Source organism: Oncorhynchus clarkii, chromosome 21, assembly GCF_045791955.1.
Source record: "Oncorhynchus clarkii lewisi isolate Uvic-CL-2024 chromosome 21, UVic_Ocla_1.0, whole genome shotgun sequence".
Classification (NCBI taxonomy): domain Eukaryota; kingdom Metazoa; phylum Chordata; class Actinopteri; order Salmoniformes; family Salmonidae; genus Oncorhynchus; species Oncorhynchus clarkii.
The window spans coordinates 3322802-3340671 of record NC_092167.1 but is presented as its reverse complement, the minus strand read 5'-3'; the positions used below and the strand labels follow the sequence as shown (position 1 = coordinate 3340671).

The window sequence follows — 17870 nt, the reverse complement described above, 5'->3', positions numbered from 1 at the left end:
GCCATGTGGTGGCCATGTGTTGACCATGTGGTGGCCATGTGTTGAGATGTGGTGGCCATGTGTTGGCCGTGTGGTTGCCATGTGGTGGCCATGTGTTGACGATGTGGTGGCCATGTGGTGGCCGTGTGGTTGCCATGTGGTGGCTATGTGTTGACCATGTGGTGGCCATGTGTTGACGATGTGGTGGCCATGTGTTGGCCGTGTGGTTGCCATGTGGTGGCCATGTGTTGGCCGTGTGGTTGCCATGTGGTGGCCATGTGTTGGCCATGTGTTGGCCATGTGTTGACGAGGTGGTGGCCATGTGTTGACCGTGTGGTTGCCATGTGGTGGCCATGTGTTGGCCGTGTGGTTGCCATGTGCTGGCCATGTGTTGACCATGTGGTGGCCATGTGTTGACCATGTGGTGGCCATGTGTTGGCCGTTCGGTGGCCGTGTGTTGGCCGTGTGTTGGCCGTGTGGTAGCCGTGTGGTGGCCGTGTGGTGGCCGTGTGGTGGCCGTGTGGTGGCCGTGTGGTAGCCGTGTGGTGGCCGTGTGGTGGCCGTGTGGTGGCCGTGTGGTGGCCGTGTGGTAGCCATATTCTTGAAAGGATCAGCACACATGAAGTGGCTAGAGACACAACATCAGAGACAGTGGTGTGTCAGTGTGTGTCTCTGTCTCTGTGTGTGAGAAATGTAATGCCGGTGATAATTCAATCCATGTCATTATAGACCATGATGATTGTGTGTGTGTGTGTGTGTGTGTGTGTGTGTGTGTGTGTGTGTGTGTGTGTGTGTGTGTGTGTGTGTGTGTGTGTGTGTGTGTGTGTGTGTGTGTGTGTGTGTGTGTGTGTGTGTCTCTCTATCTGGGTGTGAGAAGGACACAGTAAAAATACCAGCGGTCATTACAGCCACATCATGACAGACATTAACATGCAGCACGTACATCAGCTGCCAGCCATCTCTACATTGCTGTGTCCCTGACTGTCTTAACAACCTCCTAACCCTTCTAACCCCAACCATTTCCTTAACCAGCCTCATTCCTGCTCATCTCTTAATTGACTTTGTCTGTGGAGAGAATGGGAACTGTAAACTGGCCACTCACACATACACACACACACACACATACCGAGACACCAGATACCAAAACGACATGCTTCTCTGATTAGGACTCTCCCAGAGGTGTTTCTTTCGATCGCCCGCACCGTTCTGGCACGCCAAGACATTACGGTAATGAGATACGGAACCAGCAGAAAGGATTACTGTCGCTTTAAATGAAGCTGAAGTGATTGTGGTCTGCCTTGAGAAAGTTGAGCTGTAGTTGGGATTAGAGCGGGGGGGGGGGGGGGGGCAGTGGAGGATGGAATGTATACAGAACACAAAACAGAGATTTCAAGATATTTTCGAGACGTTTCACGAAGTTTCAAGATGTGTTCACGATGTTTCAAGAAGTTTCAAGATGTTTTCACGATGTTTCAAGATGTTTTCACAATGTTTCAAGAAGTTTCAAGATGTTTTCACAATGTTTCACGAAATTTCAAGATGTTTTCACGATGTTTCAAGACGTTTCAAGATGTTTTCGAGACATTTAGAGATGTTTTCAATATGTTTTCAAGATGTTTCCGAGACATTCACCACATGCCACATTGTTCTCTTCTCTTCTTCGTGTGTGTGTGCGCGTGCGTGTGTGTGTAGCCATCTGTGTATGTGTGTCCGCCCTAACCCTCTAACCTCCCATTGTCCCTGACTTCCAGTAATAAGTCAGTTCAGTGGCTGAACCTTCATGAACACAAATATGCAGTTTGATTTGGGACAGATACAGCTGGTTCCCTCCCTGAGGTTCCTAGTCAGAAACACTCAAATAGCACTCTGAGGAGGAGAAGGAGGAGTGATGAAGAGGAGGAGGAGAGAAAAGTAAATAAACGAAGGGAAGGGGGGAGGATTGTGGTGTGGTTTTAGAAAGGAATGGACAGAAATAATCTCCCTTTAAAAAAGAGGGATGTGGTTGAGAGGACTGAAAAAAGCTGATTGTGTGTATGTGTGTGTGAGATCGTCCCCCAACAGTGGCGGGATGGAAACATTATCACCATCTATAAGAACAAGGGTGACAAGTCCGTCTGCGATAACAGCCGGGGGGGATATCCCTTCTGACTGTTAACGGCAAGGTCCTGACCAAGGTGATGCTACACAGGCTGGTGGACAACATCACAGAGGAACTGCTGCCAGAGTCACAATGCGGCTTCAGAAAGAACAGGACTACAGTCAACATGATGTTCACGACACTGCAACGCCAGTGCTGTGAACAACATCAGGACCGTGCTTCTACACCTGCATTGCTTGCTGTTTGGGGTTTTAGGCTGGGTTTCTGTACAGTACCTTGAGATATCAGCTGATGTACGAAGGGCTATATAAATACATTTGATTTGATTTGACCTCTCCAAGGCCTTCGATGACCTCTCCAAGGCCTTCGACGACCTCTCCAAGGCCTTTGACGACCTCCCCAAGGCCTTCGACGATCTCCCCAAGACCTTCGACGACCTCCCCAAGGCCTTCGACGACCGCTCCAAGGCCTTCGACGACCTCCCCAAGGCCTTCGACGATCTCCCCAAGGCCTTCGACGACCTCCCCAGGGCCTTCGACGACCTCCCCAAGGCCTTCGACGACCTCCCCAAGGCCTTCGACGACCGCTCCAAGGCCTTCGACGACCTCCCCAAGGCCTTCGACGACCTCCCCAAGGCCTTCGACGATCTCCCCAAGGCCTTCGACGACCTCCCCAAGGCCTTCGACGACCTCCCCAAGGTCTTCCATGACCTCTCCAAGGCCTTCAACGACCTCTCCAAGGCCTTCGGCGACCTCCCCAAGGCCTTCGACGACCTCCCCAAGGCCTTCGACGACCTCCCCAAGGCCTTCGACGATCTCCCCAAGGCCTTCGACGACCTCCCCAAGGCCTTCGACGACCTCCCCAAGGCCTTCGACGACCTCCTCAAGGCCTTCGACGACCTCCCCAAGGTCTTCCTTGACCTCTCCAAGGCCTTCGACGACCTCTCCAAGGCCTTCGGCGACCTCCCCAAGGCCTTCGACGACCTCCCCAAGGCCTTCGACAACCTCCCCAAGGCCTTGACGACCTCCCCAAGGCCTTCCACGATCTCCCCAAGGCCTTCGACGACCTCCCCAAGGCCTTCGACGATCTCCCCAAGGCCTTCGACGACCTCCCCAAGGCCTTCGACGACCTCCCAAGGTCTTCCATGACCTCTCCAAGGCCTTTGACGACCTCTCCAAGGCCTTCGGCGACCTCCCCAAGGCCTTCGACGACCTCCCCAAGGCCTTCGACGACCTCCCCAAGGCCTTCGACGATCTCCCCAAGGCCTTCGACGACCTCCCGAAGGCCTTCGACGACCTCCCCAAGGTCTTCCTTGACCTCTCCAAGGCCTTCGACGACCTCTCCAAGGCCTTCGGCGACCTCCCCAAGGCCTTCGACGACCTCCCCAAGGCCTTCGACAACCTCCCCAAGGCCTTGACGACCTCCCCAAGGCCTTGGACGATGGAGTAAGCATCGGTGTGAGGCAGGGGTGTGTTACTCTTACTCCTGTGTGTCACCCAGCTTCTCCACAAGGAGCTTGAGGACTGCAGTGGGGTTGTGGTGGACCTATTCAACATCAGGAGGCTCCAAGCAACCACCAAGGTTTTGACGGAGCGGGTTCTTGAGCTGCAGTATGCTGATGACTTTGCTCGTGTGGCCCACACTCCGGAAGACCTTCAGTCCGTCCTTGTAGGGGCTGTGAGGGTCTATAGCAGGAGGGGACTGTCTAACAACACCACCAAGACAGAGGTGGTCTGCCAATAGAGACCCATCCCTCCACCCACCATGCCTGTCTTCACCATTGAACACAAATCACTGGCAATAGTCCCGTCCTTCAAATACCTGGGCAGCATCCTCTCAGAGGACTGCAGCATCGACCTCAAAATTCAAAACAGGATCAAGCATCAGCTGCCTTCGGGGAAACTCAGACGCAGGGTCTTCCTAAACTGGGATCTCCACCTCCACACCAAAGTCGCCATCTAACAAGCCATTCTGCATCACCACATTTCTGGGCCACTTATATTCGCCATCTAACAAGCCATTCTGCATCACCACATTTCTGGGCCACTTATATTCACCATCTAACAAGCCATTCTGCATCACCACATTTCTGGGTCACTTATAGTCGCCACAACAAGCAAACCGATTCCACATACGATGGCTGCAGTGCATCCTGGGAATCACCTGGTGCAACTGTGTGTATACAGAAATACTTGCTAAGACCAACTGTACGTGTATGGAGGCCATGGTCACCCAGCACCAACTACAAGAGTATGGAGGCCATTGTCACCCAGCACCAATTACAAGAGTATGGAGGCCATGGTTACCCAGCACCAACTACAAGTGTATGGAGGCCATGGTTACCCAGCACCAACTACAAGTGTATGGAGGCCATGGTCACCCAGCACCAACTGCACCGGCTTGGGCATGTCATTGGAATGTCTCAGGAGCGCTTGCCGTGGAAGATCCTGTATGGCCAGATACATCTTGGCCGGCGGTCTGTAGGGGGTCCAGATTCATCTTGGCCGGCGGTCTGTAGGGGGGTCCAGATACATCTTGACTGGCGGTCTGTAGGGGGTCCAGATACATCTTGGCCGGCGGTCTGTAGGGGGGCCAGATACATCTTGGCCGGCGGTCTGTAGGGGGTCCAGATACATCTTGGCCGGCGGTCTGTAGGGGGTCCAGATACATCTTGGCCGGCGGTCTGTAGGGGGTCCAGATACATCTTGGCTGGCGGTCTGTAGGAGGTCCAGATACATCTTGGCCGGCGGTCTGTAGGGGGTCCAGATACATCTTGGCTGGCGGGCTGTAGGGGGTCCAGATACATCTTGGCCGGCGGTCTGTAGGGGGGCCAGATACATCTTGGCCGGCGGTCTGTAGGGGGTCCAGATACATCTTGGCTGGCGGTCTGTAGGGGGTCCAGATACATCTTGGCTGGCGGTCTGTAGGGGGTCCAGATACATCTTGGCCGGCGGTCTGTAGGGGGTCCAGATACATCTTGGCCGGCGGTCTGTAGGGGGACCAGATACATCTTGGCTGGCGGTCTGTAGGGGGTCCAGATACATCTTGGCCGGCGGTCTGTAGGGGGTCCAGATACATCTTGGTCAGCGGTCTGTAGGAGGGTCCAGATACATCTTGGCCGGCGGTCTGTAGGGGGTCCAGATACATCTTGGCCGGCGGTCTGTAGGGGGTCCAGATACATCTTGGCTGGCGGTCTGTAGGGGGTCCAGATACATCTTGGTCGGCAGTCTGCTGGGAGGCAGATGAAGCGCTACAAGGACCAGCTGAAAACGTGGCTAAAGAAGTTCAACATCAAATCCACAGACCTGGAGGACACTGCTGCTGACCGTTCCACCTGGTGGCAGCTCTGTACATACCACCAGGCCTGCCCCATCAACACAGACTGATACACACCACCAGGCCTGCCCCCATCAACACAGACTGATACATACCACCAGGCCTGCCCCCATCAACACAGACTGATACATACCACCAGGCCTGCCCCCATCAACACAGACTGATACATACCACCAGGCCTGCCCCCCATCAACACAGAGTGATACATACCACCAGGCCTGCCTCCATCAACACAGACTGATACATACCAGCAGGCCTGCTCCATCAACACAGAGACATACCACCAGGCCTTCCCCATCAACACAGAGACATACCACCAGGCCTGCCCCCATCAACACAGACTGAAACATACCACCAGGCCTGGCCCCATCAACACAGACTGATACATACCACCAGGCCTGCCCCCATCAACACAGACTGATACATACCACCAGGCCTGCCCCCATCAACACAGACTGATACATACCACCAGGCCTGCCCCCATCAACACAGACTGAAACATACCACCAGGCCTGCCCCCATCAACACAGACTGATACATACCACCAAGCCTGCCCCCATCAACACAGACTGATACATACCACCAGGCCTGCCCCCATCAATACAGACTGTTACATACCACCAGGCCTGCCCCCATCAATACAGACTGATACATACCACCAGGCCTGCCCCCACCAACACAGAGACATACCACCAGGCCTGCCCCCTCCAACACAGACTGATACATACCACCAGGCCTGCCTCCATCAACACAGACTGATACATACCACCAGGCCTGCCCCCATCAACACAGACTGATACATACCACCAGGCCTGCCCCCCATCAACACAGACTGATACATACCAGCAGGCCTGCTCCATCAACACAGAGACATACCACCAGGCCTTCCCCATCAACACAGAGACATACGACAAGGCCTGCCCCATCAACACAGACTGATACATACCACCAGGCCTGCCCCCATCAACACAGACTGATACATACCATCAGGCCTTCCCCCATCAACACAGACTGAAACATACCACCAGGCCTGCCCCCATCAACACAGACTGATACATACCACCAAGCCTGCCCCCATCAACACAGACTGATACATACCACCAGGCCTGCCCCCATCAATACAGACTGATACATACCACCAGGCCTGCCCCCATCCATACAGACTGATACATACCACCAGGCCTGCCCCCTCCAACACAGAGAAATAACACCAGGCCTGCCCCCTCCAACACAGAGACATACCACCAGGCCTGCCCCCTCCAACACAGAGACATACCAGCAGGCCTGCCTCCACCAACACAGACTGATACATACCACCAGGCCTGCCCCCCATCAACACAGACTGATACATACCACCAGGCCTGCCCCCCCATCAACACAGACTGATACATACCACCAGGCCTGCCCCCATCAACACAGACTGATACATACCACCAGGCCTTCCCCCATCAACACAGCCTGAAACATACCACCAGGCCTTCCCCCATCAACACAGCCTGAAACATACCACCAGGCCTGCCCCCATCAACACAGACTGATACATACCACCAAGCCTGCCCCCATCAACACAGACTGATACATACCACCAGGCCTGCCCCCATCAATACAGACTGATACATACCACCAAGCCTACCCCCATCAATACAGACTGATACATACCACCAGGCCTGCCCCCACCAACACAGAGACATACCACCAGGCCTGCCCCCTCCAACACAGATACATAACACCAGGCCTGCCCCCTCCAACACAGAGACATACCACCAGGCCTGCCCCCTCCAACACAGAGACATACCAGCAGGCCTGCCTCCACCAACACAGACTGATACATACCACCAGGCCTGCCCCCCATCAACACAGACTGATACATACCACCAGGCCTGCCCCCACCAACACAGACTGATACATACCACCAGGCCTGCCCCCATCAACACAGACTGATACATACCACCAGGCCTGCCCCCACCAACACAGAGACATACCACCAGGCCTGCCCCCATCAACACAGACTGATACATACCACCAGGCTGCCCCCTCCAACACAGATACATAACACCAGGCCTGCCCCCTCCAACACAGAGACATACCACCAGGCCTGCCCCCTCCAACACAGAGACATACCACCAGGCCTGCCTCCACCAACACAGACTGATACATACCACCAGGCCTGCCCCCCATCAACACAGACTGATACATACCACCAGGCCTGCCCCCACCAACACAGACTGATACATACCACCAGGCCTGCCCCCATCAACACAGACTGATACATACCACCAGGCCTGCCCCCATCAACACAGACTGATACATACCACCAGGCCTGCCCCCACCAACACAGAGACATACCACCAGGCCTGCCCCCATCAACACAGACTGATACATACCACCAGGCCTGCCCCCATCAACACAGACTGATACATACCACCAGGCCTGCCTAAAGTTTGTGTATCTCAGATTGGACTCAGTCATCAAAGTGTTCACCTTTAACTCAGAAGTGGACGTCATCATCGGATACGATGGCCTACCGTAACGTAACGGGTGTGAGATGAAGACAGAGTGAGAGAGGGTGAACACCAGAGGTACACAGTGTGGTGGAAGGGCCGGTCGGGAAGGAGGGAGGTCTTCTGTTAGGGGCTCCAGTGAACACAGAGGGGAAAGCTTGATTTCTCCTGTGTATTATATTACATTATATTACATAGTGTACAACATTCCAACTTCATTTCCCCTGTAGTTACTAAGCCGGTATGACGGTCTGACGTGTCTGGCATCGCCACGCCTCCAGGCTCTGACCCCTTCACACACGCACACACACACACGCACGCACGCACGCACACACACACACACACACACACAGACACACACACACACACAGACAGACAGACAGACAGACACACACACACACACACACACACACACACACACACCAGATAAGACAGACAGACAGACAGACAGACAGAACCAACAGACAGAACCCACAGACAGAACCAACAGACAGGACCAACAGACAGAACCAACAGACAGAACCAACAGACAGGACCAACAGACAGAACCAACAGACAGGACCAACAGACAGAACCAACAGACAGAGAGAAAAGCCACTGGTCTGACTCACCTATCATCATAGAGACTAGACTGTGTGTGTGTGAGTCAGTGTGGAGAAATGTTTTGGGGGGTTCTGCTTCTCTAAGTCATCGCGACCACACGGGTGACCTTATTGACTTCGTGACACTCTGGCTTCCAGTCCTGTCCAGTGTTTACAATGTCCCGCCACGTCATAGTTCCCTATCAGCGTGTCCACGTCATAGTTCCCTATCAGCGTGTCCACGTCATAGTTCCCTATCAGCGTGTCCACGTCATAGTTCCCTATCAGCGTGTCCACGTCATAGTTCCCTATCAGCGTGTCCAAGTCATAGTTCCCTATCAGCGTGTCCACGTCATAGTTCCCTATCAGCGTGTCCAAGTCATAGTTCCCTATCAGCGTGTCCACGTCATAGTTCCCTATCAGCGTGTCCACGTCATAGTTCCCTATCAGCGTGTCCACGTCATAGTTCCCTATCAGCGTGTCCACGTCATAGTTCCCTATCAGCGTGTCCACGTCATAGTTCCCTATCAGCGTGTCCACGTCATAGTTCCCTATCAGCGTGTCCACGTCATAGTTCCCTATCAGCGTGTCCACGTCACTGACGAGGTGGTATGTGTTTATCGTTAGTACGCCTGGTGCTCAGGGGTTGAATGAACACCATGGTCATACATTCCACCTGATTGGTTCATTGCACAGCTCATCCCTGGTCTCTCTTGAAAAATGAATCGCGATTATACCAACTAGATTAGCTGAAGGTCATATGAAGGTATACATCACATATGGCTGTGTTTTCATTCCATACAGGCTGGTAACTATTCCTTGTGTGTGTGTGTGTGTGTGTGTGTGTGTGTGTGTGTGTGTGTGTGTGTGTGTGTGTGTGTGTGTGTGTGTGTGTGTGTGTGTGTGTGTGTGTGTGTGTGTCTCTCGCTGTGTGTGTATGTATGTTTCCTTCCATACAGGCCTCTACCTCTCCCTAATCCAGTGTGTGTGTGTGTGTGTGTTCCCCAGGACTCCCTGCGCCAGAAGGAAGAGCGAATAGAGGAGCTGGAGGAGGCTCTGAGAGAGAGTGTCCAGATCACAGCAGAGAGAGAGATGGTTCTGGCTCAGGAGGAAGCTGCTCGCACACACACTGAGAAACAGGTGAGTGGTGCAGTCACACACACACACACACACACACACACACACACACACACACACACACACACACACACACACACACACACACACAGAGAGAGAACACACACACACACACAGAGAGAACACACACAGACACACACACCACCATGAACAACATAAGTACAGACACATGATAACATACATGGATTTAGTACTGTAGATATGTGGTAGTGGAGTAGGGGCCTGAGGGCACACACTTAGTGTGTTGTGGAATCTGTTGTGAATGTATTGTAATGTTTAAAAATATATATAATTGCTGGACCCCAGGAAGAGTAGCTGCTGTCTTGACAGGAACTAATGGGGATCCATAATAAACCCCAGGAAGAGTAGCTGCTGCTTTGACAGGAACTAATGGGGATCCATAATAAACCCCAGGAAGAGTAGCTGCTGCCTTGGCAGGAACTAATGAGGATCCATAATAAACCCCAGGAAGAGTAGCTGCTGCCTTGGCAGGAACTAATGAGGATCCATAATAAACCCCAGGAAGAGTAGCTGCTGCCTTGGCAGGAACTAATGAGGATCCATAATAAACCCCAGGACGAGTAGCTGCTGCCTTGGCAGGAACTAATGAGGATCCATAATAAACCCCAGGAAGAGTAGCTGCTGTCTTGGCAGGAACTAATGAGGATCCATAATAAACCCCAGGAAGAGTAGCTGCTGCCTTGGCAGGAACTAATGAGGATCCATAATAAACCCCAGGAAGAGTAGCTGCTGCCTTGGCAGGAACTAATGAGGATCCATAATAAACCCCAGGAAGAGTAGCTGCTGCCTTGGCAGGAACTAATGAGGATCCATAATAAACCCCAGGAAGGGTAGCTGCTGCCTTGGCAGGCACTAATGAGGATCCATAATAAACCCCAGGAAGAGTAGCTGCTGCCTTGGCAGGAACTAATGAGGATCCATAATAAACCCCAGGAAGAGTAGCTGCTGTCTTGGCAGGAACTAATGGGGATCCGTAATAAACCCCAGGAAGAGTAGCTGCTGCCTTGGCAGGAACTAATGAGGATCCATAATAAACCCCAGGAAGAGTAGCTGCTGTCTTGGCAGGAACTAATGAGGATCCATAATAAACCCCAGGAAGAGTAGCTGCTGCCTTGACAGTAACTAATGGAGATCCGTAATAAACCCCAGGAAGAGTAGCTGCTGCCTTGACAGGAACTAATGAGGATCCATAATAAACCCCAGGAAGAGTAGCTGCTGCCTTGGCAGGAACTAATGAGGATCCGTAATAAACCCCAGGAAGAGTAGCTGCTGTCTTGACAGGAACTAATGGAAATCCATAATAAACCCCAGGAATAGTAGCTGCTGCCTTGACAGGAACTAATGGAGATCCATAATAAACCCCAGGAAGAGTAGCTGCTGCCTTGACAGGAACTAATGGAGATCCGTAATAAACCCCAGGAAGAGTAGCTGCTGCCTTGGCAGGAACTAATGGAGATCCATAATAAACCCCAGGAAGAGTAGCTGCTGCCTTGACAGGAACTAATAGAGATCCATAATAAACCCCAGGAAGAGTAGCTGCTGCCTTGACAGGAACTAATGAGGATCCGTAATAAACCCCAGGAAGAGTAGCTGCTGTCTTGACAGGAACTAATGGGGATCCATAATAAACCCCAGGAAGAGTAGCTGCTGCCTTGACAGGAACTAATGAGGATCCGTAATAAACCCCAGGAAGAGTAGCTGCTGCCTTGGCAGGAACTAATGGAGATCCATAATAAACCCCAGGAAGAGTAGCTGCTGTCTTGACAGGAACTAATGGGGATCCATAATAAACCCCAGGAAGAGTAGCTGCTGCCTTGACAGGAACTAATGAGGATCCGTAATAAACCCCAGGAAGAGTAGCTGCTGCAGGAACTAATGAGGATCCTTAATAAACCCCAAGGAAGAGTAGCTGCTGTCTTGACAGGAACTAATGAGGATCCTTAATAAACCCCAGGAAGAGTAGCTGCTGTCTTGACAGGAACTAATGGGGATCCATAATAAACCCCAGGAAGAGTAGCTGCTGTCTTGACAGGAACTAATGAGGATCCGTAATAAACCCCAGGAAGAGTAGCTGCTGCAGGAACTAATGAGGATCCTTAATAAACCCCAGGAAGAGTAGCTGCTGTCTTGACAGGAACTAATGAGGATCCATAATAAACCCCAGGAAGAGTAGCTGCTGTCTTGACAGGAACTAATGGAGATCCGTAATAAACCCCAGGAAGAGTAGCTGCTGCAGGAACTAATGAGGATCCGTAATAAACCCCAGGAAGAGTAGCTGCTGTCTTGACAGGAACTAATGAGGATCCGTAATAAACCCCAGGAAGAGTAGCTGCTGCAGGAACTAATGAGGATCCATAATAAATACAATACAAACACACTGAATGTAACAGAAGGAGCTTCACAATCATCTGTATGTCAGTGGTGGAATGTCAAGTCAACATGTTAGACCCTTTACTCAAGTTTAATTTTATTTTATTATTTTTATCTAACCTTTATCTAACCTTTATCTAACCTTTATCTAACCTTTACCTAACCTTTATCTAACCTTTATCTAACCTTTATTTAACTAGACAAGTCAGTTAAGAACAAATTCTTAGTTACAATGACGGACCTAGAAACAGTGGGTTAACTGCCTTGTTCAGGGGCAGAACTACAGATTCGATCCAGCAACCTTTCGGTTACTGGCCCAACGCTCTAACCACTAGGCTACCTGCCTCTAACCACCAGGCTACCTGCCGCCCCTCTAACCACTAGCCTACCTGCCTCCCCTCTAACCACTAGGCTACCTGCCGCCCCTCTAACCACCAGGCTACCTGCCGCCCCTCTAACCACTAGGCTACCTGCCGCCCCTCTAACCACCAGGCTACCTGCCGCCCCTCTAACCACCAGGCTACCTGCCGCCCATCTAACCACTAGGCTACCTGCCGCCCCTCTAACCACCAGGCTACTTGCCGCCCCTCTAACCACCAGGCTACCTGCCGCCCCTCTAACCACCAGGCTACCTGCCGCCCCTCTGACCACCAGGCTACCTGCCGCCCCTCTAACCACTAGGCTACCTGCCGCCCCTCTAACCACCAGGCTACCTGCCGCCCCTCTAACCACTAGGCTACCTGCCGCCCCTCTAACCACCAGGCTACCTGCCGCCCCTCTGACCACCAGGCTACCTGCCGCCCCTCTAACCACCAGGCTACCTGCCACCCCTCTAACCACCAGGCTACCTGCCGCCCCTCTAACCACTAGGCTACCTGCCGCCCCTCTAACCACCAGGCTACCTGCCGCCCCTCTAACCACTAGGCTACCTGCCGCCCCTCTAACCACTAGGCTACCTGCCGCCCATCTAACCACCAGGCTGCCTGCCGCCCCTCTAACCACCAGGCTACCTGCCGCCCCTCTAACCACTAGGCTACCTGCCGCCCCTCTAACCACTAGGCTACCTGCCGCCCCTCTAACCACTAGGCTACCTGCCGCCCCTCTAACCACTAGGCTACCTGCCTCTAACCACCAGGCTACCTGCCGCCCCTCTAACCACTAGGCTACCTGCCTCTAACCACCAGGCTACCTGCCGCCCCTCTAACCACCAGGCTACCTGCCGCCCCTCTAACCACCAGGCTACCTGCCGCCCCTCTAACCACTAGCCTACCTGCCTCTAACCACCAGGCTACCTGCCGCCCCTCTAACCACTAGGCTACCTGCCGCCCCTCTAACCACTAGGCTACCTGCCGCCCCTCTAACCACCAGGCTACCTGCCGCCCCTCTAACCACTAGGCTACCTGCCGCCCCTCTAACCACTAGCCTACCTGCCGCCCCTCTAACCACTAGGCTACCTGCCGCCCCTCTAACCACTAGGCTACCTGCCTCTAACCACTAGGCTACCTGCCGCCCCTTCATCTCTACAAGTCCTCTCTGTTACACACAGAAGCCAGAACCCCTACCTCAGAGTCCTCCTCTGTGTCTCCCCCCATCCTTCCATCACTTCCGTGTCTCCTGGCCAAAAGCCCACAGTGTTTAAGTTAACTTGTACACACTAATGCACTGGGCTGGCATCTCTTGAGCCCACAGTTAATGGCCTGATTTAGACTCACATCAATGCCCCTCGGCGAAGGCCTCCCGTCAAAACCCTCCGTTATACACACTCCTGAAGTAGCAACTCAGAGAACGCCTACTCTGTCTTATAGCAATGCATCGCCATGCATGCCAACCCCCTGAATACCATTGCCAACCCCCTGAATACCATTGCCAACCCCCTGAATACCGTGTCAATGGGGCCTGTTTACGTGGTACGGGTGTGTGTGTGTGTGTGTGTGTGTGTGTGTGTGTGTCCAGTCTTCATTTGGCAAATAAATAACTCCATCTCTCTATGAAGAAACAGGTTCCTTTCACTTCAGTTTACAGTGCCTTGCGAAAGTATTCGGCCCCCTTGAACTTTGCGACCTTTTGCCACATTTCAGGCTTCAAACATAAAGATATAAAACTGTATTTTTTTGTGAAGAATCAACAACAAGTGGGACACAATCATGAAGTGGAACGACATTTATTGGATATTTCAAACTTTTTTAACAAATCAAAAACTGAAAAATTGGGCGTGCAAAATTATTCAGCCCCTTTACTTTCAGTGCAGCAAACTCTCTCCAGAAGTTCAGTGAGGATCTCTGAATGATCCAATGTTGACCTAAATGACTAATGATGATAAATACAATCCACCTGTGTGTAATCAAGTCTCCGTATAAATGCACCTGCACTGTGATAGTCTCAGAGGTCCGTTAAAAGCGCAGAGAGAATCATGAAGAACAAGGAACACACCAGGCAGGTCCGAGATACTGTTGTGAAGAAGTTTAAAGCCGGATTTGGATACAAAAAGATTTCCCAAGCTTTAAACATCCCAAGGAGCACTGTGCAAGCGATAATATTGAAATGGAAGGAGTATCAGACCACTGCAAATCTACCCAGACCTGGCCGTCCCTCTAAACTTTCAGCTCATACAAGGAGAAGACTGATCAGAGATGCAGCCAAGAGGCCCATGATCACTCTGGATGAACTGCAGAGATCTACAGCTGAGGTGGGAGACTCTGTCCATAGGACAACAATCAGTCGTATATTGCACAAATCTGGCCTTTATGGAAGAGTGGCAAGAAGAAAGCCATTTCTTAAAGATATCCATAAAAAGTGTCGTTTAAAGTTTGCCACAAGCCACCTGGGAGACACACCAAACATGTTGAAGAAGGTGCTCTGGTCAGATGAAACCAAAATTGAACTTTTTGGCAACAATGCAAAACGTTATGTTTGGCGTAAAAGCAACACAGCTGAACACACCATCCCCACTGTCAAACATGGTGGTGGCAGCATCATGGTTTGGGCCTGCTTTTCTTCAGCAGGGACAGGGAAGATGGTTAAAATTGATGGGAAGATGGATGGAGCCAAATACAGGACCATTCTGGAAGAAAACCTGATGGAGTCTGCAAAAGACCTGAGACTGGGACGGAGATTTGTCTTCCAACAAGACAATGATCCAAAACATAAAGCAAAATCTACAATGGAATGGTTCAAAAATAAACATATCCAGGTGTTAGAATGGCCAAGTCAAAGTCCAGACCTGAATCCAATCGAGAATCTGTGGAAAGAACATGTTGCTGTGTGTCTGTTTGTGTATGGTGAGGGATGGTCTGTCATTGTGATGTGTCAATAGGGATTAACATACCACAGCTGTGTCTTTATTAGGGTTTCACATTTTGGGGAATATTCAGAGGTGGAAACTTTCCGTGGGAATTAACGGAAATATATGGGAATTAACAGAAATATATGGGAATTAACGGGAATATATGGGAATGAATATTAATACCATTTAAATGTAGATGTTTTTTGTATTGGATATATTTACCATATCATATGGAGACAGAAACCTTTTACCTTGTCATACGTAGACATAAATCAAATGATTAAATCCTAAGAGCCTCAGATCCACAAAGTCCTTTCCACCAGGTGGCTGACGAGATATGTTGTCACGACTACCATATTGCATCTCCATCCCAAAGCCCTTGCTTGGAAGTGTATTCCACCAGACTGCCAAGAACCGTGCCCTCATCCAGGCCAAGGTGGCGAGACACGGTAGTGATGACACCATAGGCCTTGTTGATCTCTGCACCCTGACAGGATGCTCTTGCCAGCATACTTGGGGTCCAACATGTACGCTGCAGGGTGTTTGGGCTTCAGGTAGAAGACTTCACGCTTTTTGATGTATTTCAGAACTGCAGTTTCCTCTGCTTGGAGCAACAGTGAAGTGGGCAGGGCAGTACAGATGTCTTCTCTTACCTCTGCAAGCAGAGTCTGAACATCAGACAGGATGGCATTGTCTCCCTCAATGGCTACTGCTATAGGTTTCAGGAGTTTGACTGCTTACCACTCTCTCCCAAAATACATCATCCAGTAGGATCCTCTTGATGGGGCTGTCCATATCGGCAGACTGTGATATGGCCATTTCTTGGAGAGACTCCTTCCCCTCCAGGAGACTGCCAAGCATGATGACAACACCACCCCAAAGGGTGTTGCTGGGCAGCTTCAATGTGGTTCCCTTATTCTTCTCACATACCTTCTGTGGTCCAAGGTCATTGATGACTGCCTTCAGCTCATCTACAATGTAGTGACCGGTGTGTCTGTTGTCCCTTGTGTCTGTGCTCTTGTAGAATACTGTTTGAGGGGTGGAAATGATGTAGTTAAGTATTCCTTGCCCACAAACATTCGACCACCCATCAGAGATGATTTCAATACAGTCTGCTTTCTCTACGATTTGCTTGACCTTCACTTGAACTCTGTTGAACTCTGCATCCAGCAAATGAGTAGATAAAGCATGTCTGGTTGGAGGGGTGTATGCTGGGTGAAGAACATTCAGAAATCTCTTCCAATACACATTGCCTGTGAGCATCAGAGGTGAACCAGTTCCATACACAGCTCGAGCAAGACATTCATTAGCATTTCTCTGACTACGTTCCTCCATTGAGCCAAAAACCTTCTGATTCCAGGAGGACCATGAGCTGTTGCTATCGATAAGGTGTCTGATTCATCTTTTTCACCTTGAATAGCAGTAAAGGGACTTTTGTCAGAGGTTGCTTGTTGTGAGGACTGAGGGAACTTTATGCACTTGGCCATATGATTCTGCATCCTTGTTGCATTCTTCACATACAGTTGTAGTTAGAAGTTTACATACACTTTGTTTGGAGTCATTAAAACTAGTTTTTCAACCACTCCACAAATTTCTTGTTAACAAACTATAGTTTTGGGAAGTCGGTTAGGTCTACTTTCGCCGTGACACAAGTAATTTTTCCAACAATTGTTTACAGACAGATTATTTCACTTATAATTCACTGTATCACAATTCCATACACTAAGTTGACTGTGCCTTTTAAACAAAATTCCAGAAAATGATGTCATGGCTTTGGAAGCTTCTGATAGGCTAATTGACATAATTTGAGTCAATTGGAGGTGTACCTGTGGATGTATTTCAAGGCCTACCTTCAAACTCAGTGCCTCTTTGCTTGACATCATGGCAAAATCAAAAGAAATCAGCCACCTCAGGGAAAAAAAAACTCAAAATCCGCCATAAAAAAAAACAGACTACGGTTTGCAACTGCACATGGGGTGACAGATTGTACTTTTTGGAGAAATGTCCTCTGGTCTGATGAAACAAAAATAGAACTGTTTGGCCATAATGACCATTGTTATGTTTGGAGGAAAAAGGGGAAGACTTGCAAGCCGAAGAACACCATCCCATTTGTGAAGCACGGGGGTGGCAGCATCATGTTGTGGGGGTGCTTTGCTGCAGGAGGGACTGGTGCACTTCACAAAATAGATGGCATCATGACGATGGAAAATGATGTGGATATATTGAAGCAAAATCTGAAGACATCAGTCAGGAAGTTAATGCTTGGTCACAAATGTGTCTTCCAAATGGACAATGACCCCAAGTATACTTCCAAAGTTGTGGCAAAATGGAATAAGGACAACAAAGTCAAGGTATTGGAGTGGCCATCACAAAGCCCTGACCTCAATCCTATAGAAAATGTGTGGGCAGAACTGAAATAGTGTGTGCGAGCAAGGCCTACAAACCTGACCCAGTTATACCAGCTCTGTCAGGAGGAATGGGCCAAAATTCACCCAACTTATTGTGGGAAGCTTGTGGAAGACTTCTCAAAATGTTTGACACAAGTTGAACAATTTAATGGCAAT

The 17870-nt window shown here is 50.6% G+C and overlaps 1 protein-coding gene across 1 annotated transcript in view; it reads left to right on the top strand.

The window, feature by feature from the left end:
* Nucleotides 1-17870, top strand: part of LOC139379638 (ELKS/Rab6-interacting/CAST family member 1-like) — a 319125-nt gene that overhangs the window by 274188 nt on the left and 27067 nt on the right. The window contains exon 19 of the mRNA XM_071122447.1: nucleotides 9504-9635. Coding sequence (XP_070978548.1) covers nucleotides 9504-9635 — 132 coding nt within the window. The remainder of the gene's footprint in view (nucleotides 1-9503; nucleotides 9636-17870) is intronic.